This window comes from Carcharhinus amblyrhynchos, chromosome 6 (assembly GCF_965287045.1).
Source record: "Carcharhinus amblyrhynchos chromosome 6, sCarAmb.v2.hapA, whole genome shotgun sequence".
In the NCBI taxonomy this organism is placed as follows: Eukaryota; Metazoa; Chordata; class Chondrichthyes; order Carcharhiniformes; family Carcharhinidae; genus Carcharhinus; species Carcharhinus amblyrhynchos.
Genome location: NC_137329.1, coordinates 52,144,060 through 52,159,337, shown reverse-complemented (window position 1 = coordinate 52,159,337; position 15,278 = coordinate 52,144,060). Strand labels below are relative to the sequence as shown.

Genomic DNA, 15,278 nt, shown 5'->3' with positions numbered 1-15,278 from the left:
TACACATCTTTGGACACTAACGGGCAATTTAACATAGCCAATCCACCTAACCTGCACATCTTTGGACTGTGGAAGGAAACAAAAGCACCCAGAGGAAACCCATGTAGACACAAGGAGATTGTGTAACTCTACACAGATAGTCACCGAAGGCTGGAATTGAACCTGGGTCCCTGGCACTGTGAGGCAGCAGTGCTAATCACTGTGCCACCCAGAAAGAATTACTTTTTAATTCCTTGACTCTGGATGAGCGGGATGGTAACAGGTCAATGTGATCTGCTTACCATGGGGAAGAAACTTCAACAGAAACCTTTTGAAAATCAAGTGACAGTTTTCACAGCTTGACAAATATCTCACACAAAGAGGACAACTGCTTTGTGAATAGACAGACCAAAGAACAGAGTATGCAGAAACTAACAGCTACTGTTGTGAAGAGCAGAGAAGGGCTGTTTTAGTGTTAGCAACCAAGCAGGATGCTTGTGAGCGCTGGTTTTCTCTTCAAAACGAATACACAGAACAAATGGGACTTCTGGAGATTTAAGGAACAAGGAAACACAGGTGTGGGTCTAATGAATGTCAATTCTAGAAAACTTAGGCTAAGTGAGACAATTTTCAAATGCCACTCAAAGTTTTGCCCTAGTACAGCAGGTAGAATTGAGCCTGTTGGCAAGCTGGGGGTAAGTCTAGAACTTATTTTCATGATGCTACACATCTGTCTCAGCACGGCACAGAAAAGGTTTGTAAGTGCTGATTGTGTTAATTAGTTAATGCAAAAGTTCCTTTCCTTTGATTGGCATATTGGTTGCCTATTAACTAAGGTCTGATCTATGCTGATTTTAGTTTGTTCATTACAGTATGAAGAGAGACTGAATAGACTGGGTCTGTACTCATTGGAGTTTAGAAGGCTGAGGGGGGATCTTATAGAGACGTATAAGATAATGAAGGGGATAGATAGGGTAGAGGTAGAGAGATTCTTCCTGCTTAGAAAGGACAGCAGGACTAGGGGGCACAGCCTCAAGATAAGGGGCGGGCAGTTTAGATCAGAGTTGAGGAGGAACTTCTTCGCTCAAAGGGTGGTGAATCTCTGGAATTCTCTGCCCGTTGAAGTGGTGGAGGCTACCTCGCTAAATATATTTAAGACACAGGTAGATAGGTTTTTGATAGGCAAGGGAATTAAGGGTTATGGGGAGAAAGTGGGAAAGTGGAACTGATCCACTTCAGATGGCGGGGCAGGCTTGAAGGGCTAGATGGCCTACTCCTCCTATTTCTTATGTTCTTATGTTCAGTAGAAGTCCCAAAAAGTGAAATTGTTTCCTTCCGGTTACTTCCATCGGCCACTGGGAAAGTCACCTCTTTAAAAAATATCAATCTCCACGGAGATCGTAGCAACCTGCTTTATTTTATATTTCATTTCTTCTTCAAAACAAGAGATGAAAGGATCGCAGTCATCAACAACATATTCCAACTACAGCAGAGGGCTAATGAAGATTTAACATGTGCACTAATTTCACAACTAATTAATATTGAATCTGTTCTGAGTGACATCAGGGACATAAAAGGAAAATTAGGGTGAATTCAGAACTGCCAGTGTTGCCAATGGTTTCCAGCATCAGTGAGGCTATCCTTACGTAACATACCCTATTCAAAATATGCCTGCTATTTCCACACAGAACCCATAATTATAACCTGTGTGGGAGTTGAAAGGATCATTCCAATTATAAGAAGAATTGATTTGTAGTTAAGTAGTTCTACCCATATTACCTTTGTTTTCACTTAGAGGGAAAGTGCGTCTGCTTTTTGTATAGAAGAGACAAAAGGTATAGTGACTGCTGGTTTATTCATCCAATTCTATCCATTTAAATTCAATAAACTTCCTACAATCATTTATTATGGTACTGTGAGGCTTAGTGGATATAACTTCCTGTATCTGGCCCAATATTATTTGGGCTTTTAAAAACTCCAATCATCCTCTGCTTTCAGAATGCTTTCATTTCAATTACTGAGCAAATGTTGAACTTGTCAGTTCTCTGTAGGAGGACTTTCAGCAATTTGGGGTGAAAGGCCACAAAGCATTTTCTGCACAGACTCAGACCATTGTGGCTGCACAGCGTTTTTGCTAAAGGAAACAAAAACTAATTTCTCTGGCCAATCAACACAGCCTTTCAAATACTAACAGCAGCTTTTCCCTCAGAAGAAACAACGTTGTCTATCTCCACCACACTTCGTGGCAAAGAATTCCACAGAAAGAAATTCCTCCTACTCTCACTGGCTGATGACCCTTTTGGCATTGAAAGTGTGGCCATTAGCCAACATTGTCTATTATAGCAACTGGATTTATTAAATTCCATTCCAACCCTCTTTATTCCAAGATCTACGAAGGAATGCCCTTCCGGAGGCAGGAGAATGTAGGGTGGGGACTTTGCCATCTGCCCATCTCCCCTACATCAAGCTCAGAATGAGAAGGGTGCATGGCAGATGCCCCATTCAGAGGCCCTTAAGTAGCCACTTAACAGCTGGCAGTCCCAGCAAATCCTTGCGGCTTTGCCTGCAGCCTGGTAGTGAGGAGTTCTCAGGCACTCAGTTTTCGATTGAGGGACCCAGCATTAGAAAGGGAGCGATCACTGCTCCCAGTGGGTGGGGGCAGCATGGTGGCACAGTGGTTATCACTGCTGCCTCACAGCGCCAGAGTGCCAGGTTCAATTCCGGCCTCGGGTCACTGTCTGTGTGGAGTTTGCACGTTCTCCCCATGTCTGTGTAGGTTTCCTCCGGGTGCTCCGGTTTCCTCCCACAGGTATGCAGATTAGGTTGATTGACCATGCTAAGTTCAGGGGAATTAGCAGGTTGAATATGTGGGGTTACGGTAATCGGGCGTGGGTGAGGTTGTGGTCAGTGCAGACCCAATGGGCCGAATGGCCTCCTTGTGCACTGTAGGGATTCTATGATTAATTTCGACCACCCACCCCTGCCCAGAAATCCCGTCCCTGTGACCCCTCCTCCCATGCCCACAATCACCTCTAACTGAGGATTCAGCTGTTATCCTCAGGACCTGCCCGAATGTTGTACCAGCAGTGCTGATCTCTCCAGCCTCTGATTGGCTGGCAGCTCTCAGGGGCAAGATATCCAGCCCAGCAATTAAGTGACTCCCATGGAGCTGGAACCCCTGGTGGCAGGTTCCCGACTGCCAATTAGGCACTCAATCTCAACGGGGCTCCAGGAAATCAGGTTAGTGAGGCTGCCACAAGTCTCTGTTTCAGCATTCAGGCCCCTTGCCATGTGCATTAAATCCTGTCCTTAGAATCCAGTCTTTCCACTCAGTGCACTGAAGGTAAAAAGTCATGGCCAGTTTATATCACAAAACTATTTTGAAAATTTACAAGAGGGCTCACGTTACGTACCAAGTCCCATGCTGAACTCTGCTGGTGTCAAGTAACCATTGTTATCCTGATCCAGACTGTCAAAGACAGCTTCCAATTGCTCTGGAGTCAGAGGCAGTTCATTCTGCAATCTCTGCAACAACACAAAGCACAGTTCCATAGAAGGTGATCAAGTCGTTCAACAACACTTCGCAAAATCAACACAAAAATGATCGACCACATTGAAATAAATCAAAATATAGAGCAAAGGCCCTTTGAACCATTCCTGATACTTAGTGTTCAGTAAGTGTACGCTTCAAATGGGGAAAAGCATTTCCACTTTAATAGCTTTGAGGAGGACTGAGTTTATCAAAACTAATCTAGAACTGGAAGCAGACATTTACTTTTGTTTAAAATGTCTCCTGAAAGGAACAAGTACTTTACATTCAAAACAATGTGCTATATAATGATTGCTGCAAAATAAAGTATTGTGTTGTCTAATCATCTCTCGTTCTCAATTAGCTTTTGCATCAGAAAATTGAGAGATTTTATCTGTGCCTCTGCTAACTCTGCGCTCAAGTATTCAAAATCTTTCCTTGCAGCCCTCCTATTAACCATCTTTGTAAACATCAGTTGATCCAAAGCAATGCTGCCCATATTCCATCTCAAGGCAACCCTGCTCACTGATCACCCTACTCTCACTGAAATACAGCAGCCCCTGGTCCCCCGTGCCTCTAATTTAAAAGTGTTCTTTCTATGGTCTTACACATTCTCCATTTCTGTAATTTTATCCAGTTATACAGAGTCCCAAACCTATTTTTTTACTGATTCTGGTTGCTTGTGCATCTCTTCCTCTTTGCCCCACCATTTGTGAACATGCCTTCAGACATCTAGATCCAGCGTTCCTAACAGCTTTGCAACTCTCTCCCCTTCTCCTACTTCAAAACCGTCCTCTTTGACCAAGCTTCCATCATTCCACTGCCTCTCTGCAATGGCTTTCCCCAACTCTCCTTCCATTTTTGTCAAGCACTCGGAGCAATATTGTGTAATTATAAGTTGTTGTCACAGTCATTCAATATTCCACATAAATGATAATAAAAACAATTCAACTTTTTTAAAAATTTATATGCATTCATGGGACGTGGGCCTCGCTGGCTAGGCATCCCTAATAGTGCAGAGAAAGTGGTGGTATGCCTGCCTTCTTAAGCTGCTGCAGTCCATATGTTGTATGAACACCACAGTGCTGTTCAGAATGGAGGTGCAGGATTGTGACTCAGTGACAATGAAGGAACAGTGATGAAGTTCCAGGCCTTGGAGGGAACTTACTCCCGATTGTGTTCCCATCCACCTGCTGCCCTTGTCCTTCTAGGCGGTAGAGGTCGCAGTTTGGAAGCTGCTGCCAAAGGAACATCTGAGTTGTTGCAGAGTATCTCATAGATAGTGCACGCTGCTGCCCCTGTGCATTGGTGGTGGAGGGAACGAATGTTTAAGGTGATGGATGGGGTGCCAATCAAGTGAGTTGCTTTGCCCTGGATAGTGTTGATTTTCTTGAGTGTTATTGGAGCTGCACTCATCTAGGCAAGTAGAGAGTATTCCCATCACACTCCTGATGTGTGCCTTGTAGATGGTGGACAGGCTTTGAGGAGTCAAGAGGTGAGTTACTCGCCACAGAATTCCCAGTCTCTGACTTGCTCCTGTAGCCACTGTATTTGTATGGCTGGCCCAGTGCAGTTTCTGGTCAATGGTAATCTGTGGGATCTTGATCTTAGGATTACAGCAATGGCAGTGTGATCAAATGTCAAGGGAGGATACTTAACTTCTATAAATTATTAGAAATTCAAACAACAGCAGCAAAAAAAAACTACTGTCAGGTTTCAGATAAATAGGGCAATTATAATGGGACATGTACTTTGTTAGTGAGTCCTCTGAATCCCTGGATTACACAACGAACCGCAATACACTTATAACCACTATATTTATTTATATTGCTACAATGGTGTGAGCTGGAAATAGAAACGTTACATTCACAGCCTTCATACTGGTGCTGAACACCTCCCAAGTACAAACTATCAAATTAAATCTTTCTTCCTACAATCCTTAACCTTCTCCCATGCCCATACAAAATTCCCACCTATTTGGTTCAATTAGATATTTTGCAATGGATTTAGCACTGAGCAGTTAACCGTGGTGGCTTCCATTTCATAATCAACTGTAAAATTGTACTAATCACTCGGTGTTTGCTTGCGAGTCACACAGCAGGAAAATACTGCACACAGTTTCAGATGCGGAGGACTGAGAAAGAGATTTCAATTTTATTTTGTAACTTTTCTCTGCCACTAGATGTCAATAAATGCTGCAAGAGTACAATCTGCAACAACAACACTGAGGCAAAATTTGGGAAAGAGCAGCTGAAATTGTGTTTGAGCCACAAGTGCGGCTCTGGAATGTTTCAAGCCCCTCACCAAAGTGCACATTGAAACACATATTCAAGTGCAGTGCGGAGGGAGTGCTGAAATCTTAGGTGAGATGTTAAATCCAGAGTTTGAATTTTCAGGATGGTGGGTGCTAAGCACTTGCCATCCTGAGAGTCAGTAGAGAATACACCCCTGTTGACTCTGACAGGCCTATTTGCCTTTTTACGGTGAATGGAGCATTGATTGACAGCAGGTGGGACTTGCTGCCATTCTTAAATGGAAGTTCCACCTCAGAGAGCTGTAGTCAATCAGATTGGCCAATGGCTCTCTACCCACTCCAGGCACAGCGCTGCAGTGTCCAGAAGAGGCACTGCAGCGTCCAGAAGAGGCACTGCAGCACAGTGCCTGCTTCCAAGTCCCAGGACTGCACTTCAGGTCAGTATCCAGGGTCCCAGAGGCTGGGAGGGTACGGGATGCCCTGGGGGCAAGGGGGAAGAGGCATTACAATTACTGTGTCAGGGTATGCTGAGAAGCGAGGGAGAGACGGAGCTCCCAGGTCCTGGATGGGAGGGCACCCCAAATCTGAAGATTAGGGTTTCTGTTTAGTGCTCAAATCCAACTGGCACGCTCCAACTTAAAAATTGAGGTTGGTGAGGAATGGTCCTGAAAGGACTTTAATAGTGACATGGGTGGGCTTCCTCTCCGAGGCCCTTCCCATCCCATCATAATATTGCATGTTAGGAGGTGAGCGGAATCCCAGAACAAATCCCATACTAGCACTTTTACACTCCCACCACTTCAGGAGTCAGTGGCGGGGGTAGGGGTATTTTAACATAAGGTTCTGGTCCAGCCCTCATCAGTTGCTCTACACATCCTGCAGCATTACTGAGGAAGAGTGGGCAGTAATACTATAAAATCAACAAACTGGCCTGTAATGACTTTAACAACACCACAAAACCCACAATGTGGATCCCTCTTAGAATACAAACTCCCAGATTAAGGCAGTAACGGCTTGTCCAATCAAGGATCCCTGTATGTCTATATAATACTGAGTGTCAGGGTTACTGGCACTCAGGGCTTAGACTCTGTATGAGGAACAACCTGTCTCAGTCTAGTTCACAATGTAAATAAATCCAAATCTGCTTAACAGACACCAGCCTTGGAGGAGTCATTTCATGGCCCTTCATTTTACAGCTATTGGGGATGCCGCTACACTGAAATATCTTGCATAATTGTCCAACCAGAAGTATTTATGTCAAAAATAAATGTAATGTTATATACTACTTTTAAGGTGTTTCAGTTGGAAAGTAGATTGCTTTCCACCTGTCACATATTGCCAAACTTTACTACCACATTAAACATTAAACAAAAATTAAAGAATGACAAAGACTATCATTTGCAACATGATGTGGAGATGCCAACATTGGACTGGGGTAAATACAGTAAGGTAAGGCCATCCCCACACCTCCACTTCTTGCCTTCAAACAACCACACAACCTCAAATAGACCATTGTCTGCAGCAAACTACCCAGCCTTCAGGAGAACAGTGACCGCAACATACAACCCTGCCACAGCAACCTCTGCAAGACATGCTGGATGGCATTGACACAGATGCCATCCTCTCACATGAGAGCACCATCCACCAGGTACACGGTACATACTCAGCCAATGTTGCCTACCTGATACGCTGCAGGAAAGGATGTCCCGAGGCATGGTACACTGGGGAGACTATGCAGACGCTACGACAACGGATGAATGAACACCGCTCGACAATCACCAAGCAGGAGTGTTTTCTTCCTGTTGGGGAACACTTCAGCAATCATGGGCATTCAGCCTCTGATCTTCAGGTAAGCGTTCTCCAAGGCGGCCTTCACAACACACAAGGTAGAATCACTGAGCAGAGACTAATAGTCAAGTTCCGCACACACGAGGACGGCCTTAACAGGAATCTTGGGTTCACGTCACACTATCTGTGACCCCCATGACTTGCCTGGGCTTGCAAAATCTCACTGTCCTGGCTGGAGTCAATACACATCTCTTTAACCTGTGCTTAACCCTCTCTCCACTCACATTGTCTGTACCTTTAAGACTTGATTACCTGTAAAGACTCGCATTCCAACCATTATCTTGTAAATTGAGTTTGTGTCTTTATATACTCTTTTGGGAACACAACTCCCACTCATCTGATGAAGGGCCAGCACTCTGAAAGCTTATGGATTGTGCTACCAAATAAACCTGTTAGACTTTAACCTGGTGTTGTGATTCTTCTTCTCAAATTGCAATGTATACAGTGAAATGCTTAGCAGATGAGAATAATGGAGTAGAATGGTGAAATCAAGAGGCAATGGACAACAAAATTCAAAAAAAAATGTGACAAATCAAAGTTTCTCACAGAGGGTTCAAACAGCAATTGGACTCTAAATGACTCTCATCCAGTTTATTTATTGGTGTCACAAATAGACTGACATTAGCACTGCAATGACCTTACTGTGAAAATGTCCTAGTTGCCACTCCAGTGCCTGTTCGTGTACACTGAGGGAGAATTTATCATGGCCAATGCACCTAACCAGCACATCTTTTGGACTGTGGAAGGAAACTGGAGCACCCAGAGGAAACCCACAGAGCCACAGGGAGAACGTGCAAACACCACACAGACAGTGACCCAAGTTAGTAATTGAACCAGTTCTCTGGCGCTCTGAGGCAGCAGTGCTAACCACTGTGCCACCATGTTACATCCACTGTTTATTTAAGAATCGACTCTGTGGCCTCAACAAATTCCCACTGCCCCACAGTAACACATTAGTTTGATGTGCATTACAAGACACAACAGATCGTCTTCATTAAATGGCATATTATCTGATTTATGATGAGCAAGGCTGTACAATATATTAGAATCTAAACTGCGACTGCCATAATTCTCACGCACAAACACAGGATGCAAGTTAAAGAGAATAGTGCACTTTTACATCTTATGACAAGAATAGTTCGTAATTCACGTGATCAGCTGATGAAGAAAATGTCTTTCATTCCTGAAGCGTAGTTAGGTGAATTCAATAGCTTAAAAGTTTGTTTATCAGAATCACTGCAAGATTCCCTCAAAGAGATGGACTTTCTGCAGGTCATGGAGTTACTTACTTGCAGTCTTATTACCAGTTTGCTGGACTTGAAAGGGAATAGGCTTGGAGACCTTATGATATAGAAGTCCCAAATAAGAAAGAGTGTTGCTACCCTTACTACTGCTGCAATTGTTGTTGTGTATTAGTGTAGACAACACTTAAAAATATAAATTGGGAGACCAACATGGCTGCCTTACTATTTGGTTTCTGAGAGCTCCCTTCCAAAGACCAGTGTTGGGCTTAAATTCTTTATCCACAACCTGCATTATTGATTGTAGACATTCATCTTTGGAGGTTTGAAATAATCACCGTCTGGTTTCAGAACAACCCACTCAAATCAGGAAATATTTCTTTGAAAGGTTTCAGGACTTGGGCAGTCTATTCTGGAACGTGTCCTTTTGAAACAGTATGCAGTAGGTGAATCCACAGACCAAGTCAGGTGATGAAAGGCAGCTATCTTTTGTAGTATTTATTGTCCCTTTTTTGGGCCCAGATTCAGTTCCAGAGGGGTCCCGATTGGGTTTTAAAAGTTATGAACATGATATGCCTTTACTGGGCATGATATAATCCAGAAGGGAGCAGCTGTTCCCCTTGGTTGAGGGATCAATCATGAGTTTTAATGCAAGGGGCAGGAGAATCCAAAGGGATTTGAGAAAAAAAACATGTTCACACAGAGTTGTGGGAATCTGGAATGCACTGCCTGGGCAAACAGTCAAGGCCAAAAGCCTTACAGCCTTTAAAAAAATATTTGGATGAGCATTTGAAATATTGTAACACTGAAGGATATGGGACAAGTGCAGGAAAATGGGATTAGCGTGAGCCTTTAGTGATAGATATTGTCAGTGCAGACTCGATGGGCTGAAGGGCCTTTTCTGCACTGTATGATTCTATGGGAAGAATTTTCCCACCCCGTCCACCACAGGAATCATCGTGGGAGGGACAGGACCATGCTAAGGTCCATTGACATCGGGTGGGGTTTTCTGGTCTTGGAGCGAGCACAGCCAGAAAATCCTGCCCTATGATTCTCAAAGCTGAAGTTTACTTCTGAGTGATCACTGTTTTATGGACTCAGCTTACCATATTCTGGTTCAGATCAAAAGCCGGTAAGTTTGCTTTGCTCGGCCAATTTTCAAACGATCCGCAGAACTCTTGCCAATAAGATTGCAGCCACTTAAAATAAAACCTCCTCCGTTTTCTGCACTGCATCAGAGCACTAAGGAGAAGATGTTGAAAGGAACAAGTTGGGCAATATATGAGCACTCTAGCTTAATTGGCAATGCAGGAGAGCAGCAGTAAACTGACTGCTAAGGAACGTGGACTAGAATAGCAAAGGCCATATAAAGAAACTAATTTACAATATGCATAAGTTTTACGATATATAAAGGCTAATATTAGGTAACTGATGAATTGTATTGAATTACAATGCAATTCTTAAACTTCTAACAGTGCTAGACAGTAAGGATTGTTTACTGCCTGAAAGAATCAGCCGCACTTTTCTATGCTTTATCTCTTAATATTTTCTATATCCCTTTCTCCCTTTTTCTCTGCAATATACTGCCACATTTAACCATTCTTCATGTCCGCCAGGCTAGTAACATGTAAGCTGTGGGTAGTATAGTGGCACAGTGGTTAACACTGCTGCCTCACAGCTCCAGGGACCTGGGTTCGATTCCCAGCTTGGGTCACTGACTGTGTGGAGTTTGCACGTTCTCCCCATGTCTTCATGGGTGCTCTGGTTTCCTCCTACAGCCCAAAGATGTGCAGGTTGGGTTTATTGGCCTAGATTGATGCTAAATTGCCCCTTAGTGTCCTGGGATGTGTAGGCTAGAGGGACTAGCATGGAAAGTGTGTGGGGATAGGGCCTGGGCTTGGATTGATGTTGGTGCAGACCCGATGGCCAAATGGCCTCCTTCTGCATTGTAGGGATTCTATGTTTCTTTCCATGAAGTCAGTTAGGAAAATCTATGCCATGAGGATGGATGGAGGGAGGGCATGGAATGAAGGAGTCCTTATGGATAAGTGCAATCCTACTCCCTATCCCACAATACCACCATTTTTGGATTGTTCCTAATTCCAGATACTTCATTAGGGCACTGAGCCTTTCTATTCATCATGTGGGTATGCTGGCGTTGGACTGGCGTAAACACAGTAAAAAGTCTGACAACACCAGGTTAGGTTGGACTAAAACCTGGTGTTGTCAGACTTTTTACTTTCTATTCATCACCAGGGGGAAGAATTTTGAGCTGGTTACAGATGGTGAGACCTGTGTTTGTGAGAAGTGAATCCAACAACAGCGAGTAACATTTGGCTGTAGTATTGTGTGCCTAATGCTACAAGCAAGGTTTTTTTGTTTGTTATGGATTAGCAGGTAACAGGCTGAACATTATATGGTAGACTGAGAATAATCAGAGATGAAGCAGTAGCCATAGAATCATACAGCATCTTTGAAAAGAGCTAACTAATTATTTTTTCCCCCGAGCTTTCCCCATAGCCCTGTGATTCTTTCCTTTTTAAGTATATATTAAATTCCCATTTGGAAGTTAGTATTGAATCTGCTTCCACCAACCATGCAGTGCATTCAAGGTCATTACACACTGCTTGATAAAAAAATTCAATCTTCCACCCTGGTTCTTTGACAAATTATCTTAAAATTTGTCTCTTTTGGTTAGTGACCCTTCTGTCAGTGGAAAGAGCAGTGTAAAGCCCCGAGGACCAAACTGTGTTGTTAAATTACATTTGATACGTGAACACTCAGTTTAAAAAAAAATAGTTTAATTTGGTCCAGAAATTTCTAATTATATTTTGAGTAATGCTGGTAGGCATATGGTGAGCAAGAGGTCAGGAATGTGCAATCACATCCCAGAAACAATCACACGATCCCTACAGTACAGAAGGAGACCATTCAGCCCATCGAGTCTGCACCACCACAATACCACCCAGATCCTATTCTCATAACCCCACACATTTACTGTGCTAGTCCCCCTGACACCAAGGGGCAATTTAGCATGGCCAATCAATCTAACCTACACATCTTTGGACTGTGGGAGGAAACCGGAGCACCCAGAGGAAACCCACACAGACAAAAGGGAGAAAGTGCAAACTCCACTTAGACAGTGACCCGAGGCCAGAACTGAACCTGGTCTTTGGCGCAGAAAGACAGCACTGCTAACCACTGTGTCAGCCATGTGAACAATTTTCATTAAGTCGAAGGCATGGTATAGCAGTTGTGTTGTGTGGTGTATTTACAAACCAGGAATGTAACTGAAGGGGTCAGAAAATGTACATTCAGATTCTCAGTGTGACTTTTTTTTTGGGGACAAAAGCTTACTGAGAGGTTGAATTTAAGGAGCATCTTAGAAAAAGAGATAGAGTCAGAGAGTTTTAAGGAGGGAATTTCACAGCCAAGGACCAAGGCAGCTGAAGGCCCAACCCCCATTGTGGAGCAATTAAGACTGGGGATGTCCAAGACATTAGGATGAATGCAGGTATCTTGAGATTGCAGATCCAGAAGAGGTCACAGAAATAAGAGGACATGAGATTATGGAGAGATTTGAAGGATGAGAATTTTAATATCAAGGCATTGCTCAACAAGGAGTCAACGCAGGTCATGACCACAGGGTTGACAGGAGATAGGACTTGGAGCCAGAACGAGCAAAGTTCTGGATGACTACAAGTTTAAAGAGGATAAAATGCAGAAGGCCATCCAGGTGTATATTGGAGTAGCCAGGTTTAGAGGTAACAAATGCATGGGTGTGGGTTTGAGCAGATAAGCCAAGGTAGGAGCGAAGTTTCAGAGGTGACAATGATATAGATGCATGTTCAGAAACTCAACTTGAGGTCAATTGTGACACCCTGTTTGCAAAGTCTGTGTTAACCTCAGTACACTGGCAGGGAAAGGGATGAAATCGGTGAAGCTGGGGAATGAGGTCCAGCACAAGGATCCATAGATAACGATTTCAGCCTTCTCAGTATTCAATTGGAGGAAATTTCTGCTCATCCAGTACTAGATGTTGGACAAGGAGGGTGAAAGGAATGGTATTTAGAGATCTGAGCCTTCAGTAAAAATGTCAAAACTAAATGCTGTGCTTTTGGATGATGCTGCTGAGGGCAACATCTTGTTGAGAAATAGGAGGGGACCAAGTATAGATCCTGCTTGAATTAGTAAATGGAAAATACTTGGGACACTTCATTGAACAATGTACACAAATGCCAGTGTTCGAGATCATCTAGACAGCTACTTATTATCCAATCCATTCTCCATAACAAGCCTCAAAATGGCCTATGTTGTGCGTGACCATTAAATAATCTATTTGGAAAGAGACTTCCAGGGATCTATTTTTGTCACCCACCATGAAAAAGATGATCTGATTTCTCTGTCCCTCATACCAAGTCAACCAGTGCTTTGCTTTCCTTTCCTTTGTGAACCTTATTGGGCTAGCCAGGGCCTCGGCCCTACTTGGAAGGTGTTTCATATTAATAAGGACCACTGTACTTTTTTGGTGCATCTTAGGAAGATGGCTTTATTGATGTGCTCTTAAAATGTTTGCCTCCAGAGGCAGCCTTATGACATAGTCACATGACGACAGAAAGCCAGCTATGTCAATCAGATTAGTTACATTTCAAATCCGAACCATCACCCATTTCAAAAGACATAAACATCCCCTTCTCCTGGTGAGCAATAGACACATTTGCATGCACAATCCTGTATGACTGCAAGTTACCCAATATACACTCACTGCTCTGATGTACTAACAACTGTTAGTTCTATGAGTCAGTTAATACACATACATCGCACACATAGGAATCTTCCAATCTAGCCAATGGTGACCCCTGCCTCAGGTTCGCTGATATCAGAGAGTGTGAACAACGGGAAACCCATTAATAGCAGGGGGAACAGTAGATCCCACTGTCAGCCAATGGCAGGCTGCCTCCACTGCTGCAAACCACACTGCGGGGAAGGGGTGGCAGAACGTGTGTGCTGATAACATTAAAGACCATTTCTGTAATCTACCAACGGCTAAAGAAGGAACATCTTAATATGGCCTGAAGATTGTTCTTGGGGTCGGTGATCAGTCAAAAGTGTAAAATGACAGCCATACAGGTAGAGATGAAATCTTCTTGCTCTAAACATGATACTCAAAGCTTCTTTTTCCAGCTGAGCATAATCTGTTTCCACACTAATAAAAGAGTTTTGAAACGAAAGCCATTGGTTGCCTTTCACTCGAAAGCATGATGTGATTGAAGTGCATTAATAGCTTTGACTTCTTTAAGGCTTCTTTTACCTTTTTGTACACTCTTACGCAATCCCCCTTGACAGTTTGACACATGGCAAAGTATGCAGTGGCTTCAATAGCATTGCTAAGTTTGGAACAAATTTACATAATAGTTTATCAATCCTAAAAAGAAACAGTTGTGCCACATTTTGAGGAAATGGTGCTTGTAAAATTGCCATCATCTTTTCTGTTCGTTATGTAAGCCTTCTTTATCAACGATGTGACCCAAGTAGTTTATGGATATATTGAAAAAGTCACAATTTTCCTTTTTGACCTGGAGATTATGCTTTGCAGACATTGCAATGTGGTGTAGGTAAAATGTTAGAATCCGTCATCAAGGAGGAAATAGCGAGGCATCTTGAGGGGAATTGCTTGATAGAGCAGACGCAGCACGGTTTCGTTAAGGAGAAGTCATGTCTGACAAATTTATTGGAGTTCTATGAGGATGTGTCTAGGGCAGTGGATAAAGGAGAGCCGGTGGATGTGGTCTTTCTTGATTTTCAGAAGGCGTTTGACAAGGTACCTCACAAGAGGTTATTGAATGGTGGGGCAGGCTCGAAGGGCTAGATGGCCTACTCTTGCTCCTATTTCTTATGTTCTTATGAAAATTCACCCATAGTCTTTAAATTGTGCAAGTCACTTATAGTCCATGTGCACATTTACATTGGTTGTACATCTGGGTGATATTCCTTGCAAGAAGTCTCAACACCAGATTAAAGTCCAACAGGTTTATGTGGTAGCAAAAGCCACTAGCTTTCGGAGCGCTGCTTCTTCATCAGGTAGAGTGGGGAGTTCTCCCACTCCCACAGCTCCAGCTGTCTGCCTGGATTTTTGCCTAGCAGTGTTAAAAAGCTGGAAACCTAGCACCATGTGAGCATAATTGTTTTTATGCTAACTAATTCTGAGGAAGGGTGTATGTCTATGGGAATGTTGCTTTACATAGGAACAGTAGAGATAGCTAGCTGTTAGTAACTGTAACTTGTCCTGTTTAAGTATTTAAATTGGTAATAATACTAATTCTGTTATAATACTAATACTGTTATACTCTTTGTTCTGAAATAAATTTTGTTTTGATAAAAGTTTATTAGTGGGTCAATTGAGTGTACCTGGACCAAGATATCCTAT

At 43.1% G+C, this 15,278-nt stretch overlaps 1 protein-coding gene across 2 annotated transcripts in view; it reads right to left on the bottom strand.

Annotated features, from left to right (window-relative positions):
* Positions 1–15,278, bottom strand: part of LOC145343922 (EF-hand calcium-binding domain-containing protein 4B-like) — a 163,623-nt gene that overhangs the window by 68,888 nt on the left and 79,457 nt on the right. For both annotated transcript variants that reach the window (XM_080190456.1, XM_080190455.1), the window contains one exon: positions 3,393–3,504. In XM_080190456.1, coding sequence (XP_080046582.1) covers positions 3,393–3,402 — 10 coding nt within the window. In that variant the 5' untranslated portion in view covers positions 3,403–3,504. The remainder of the gene's footprint in view (positions 1–3,392; positions 3,505–15,278) is intronic.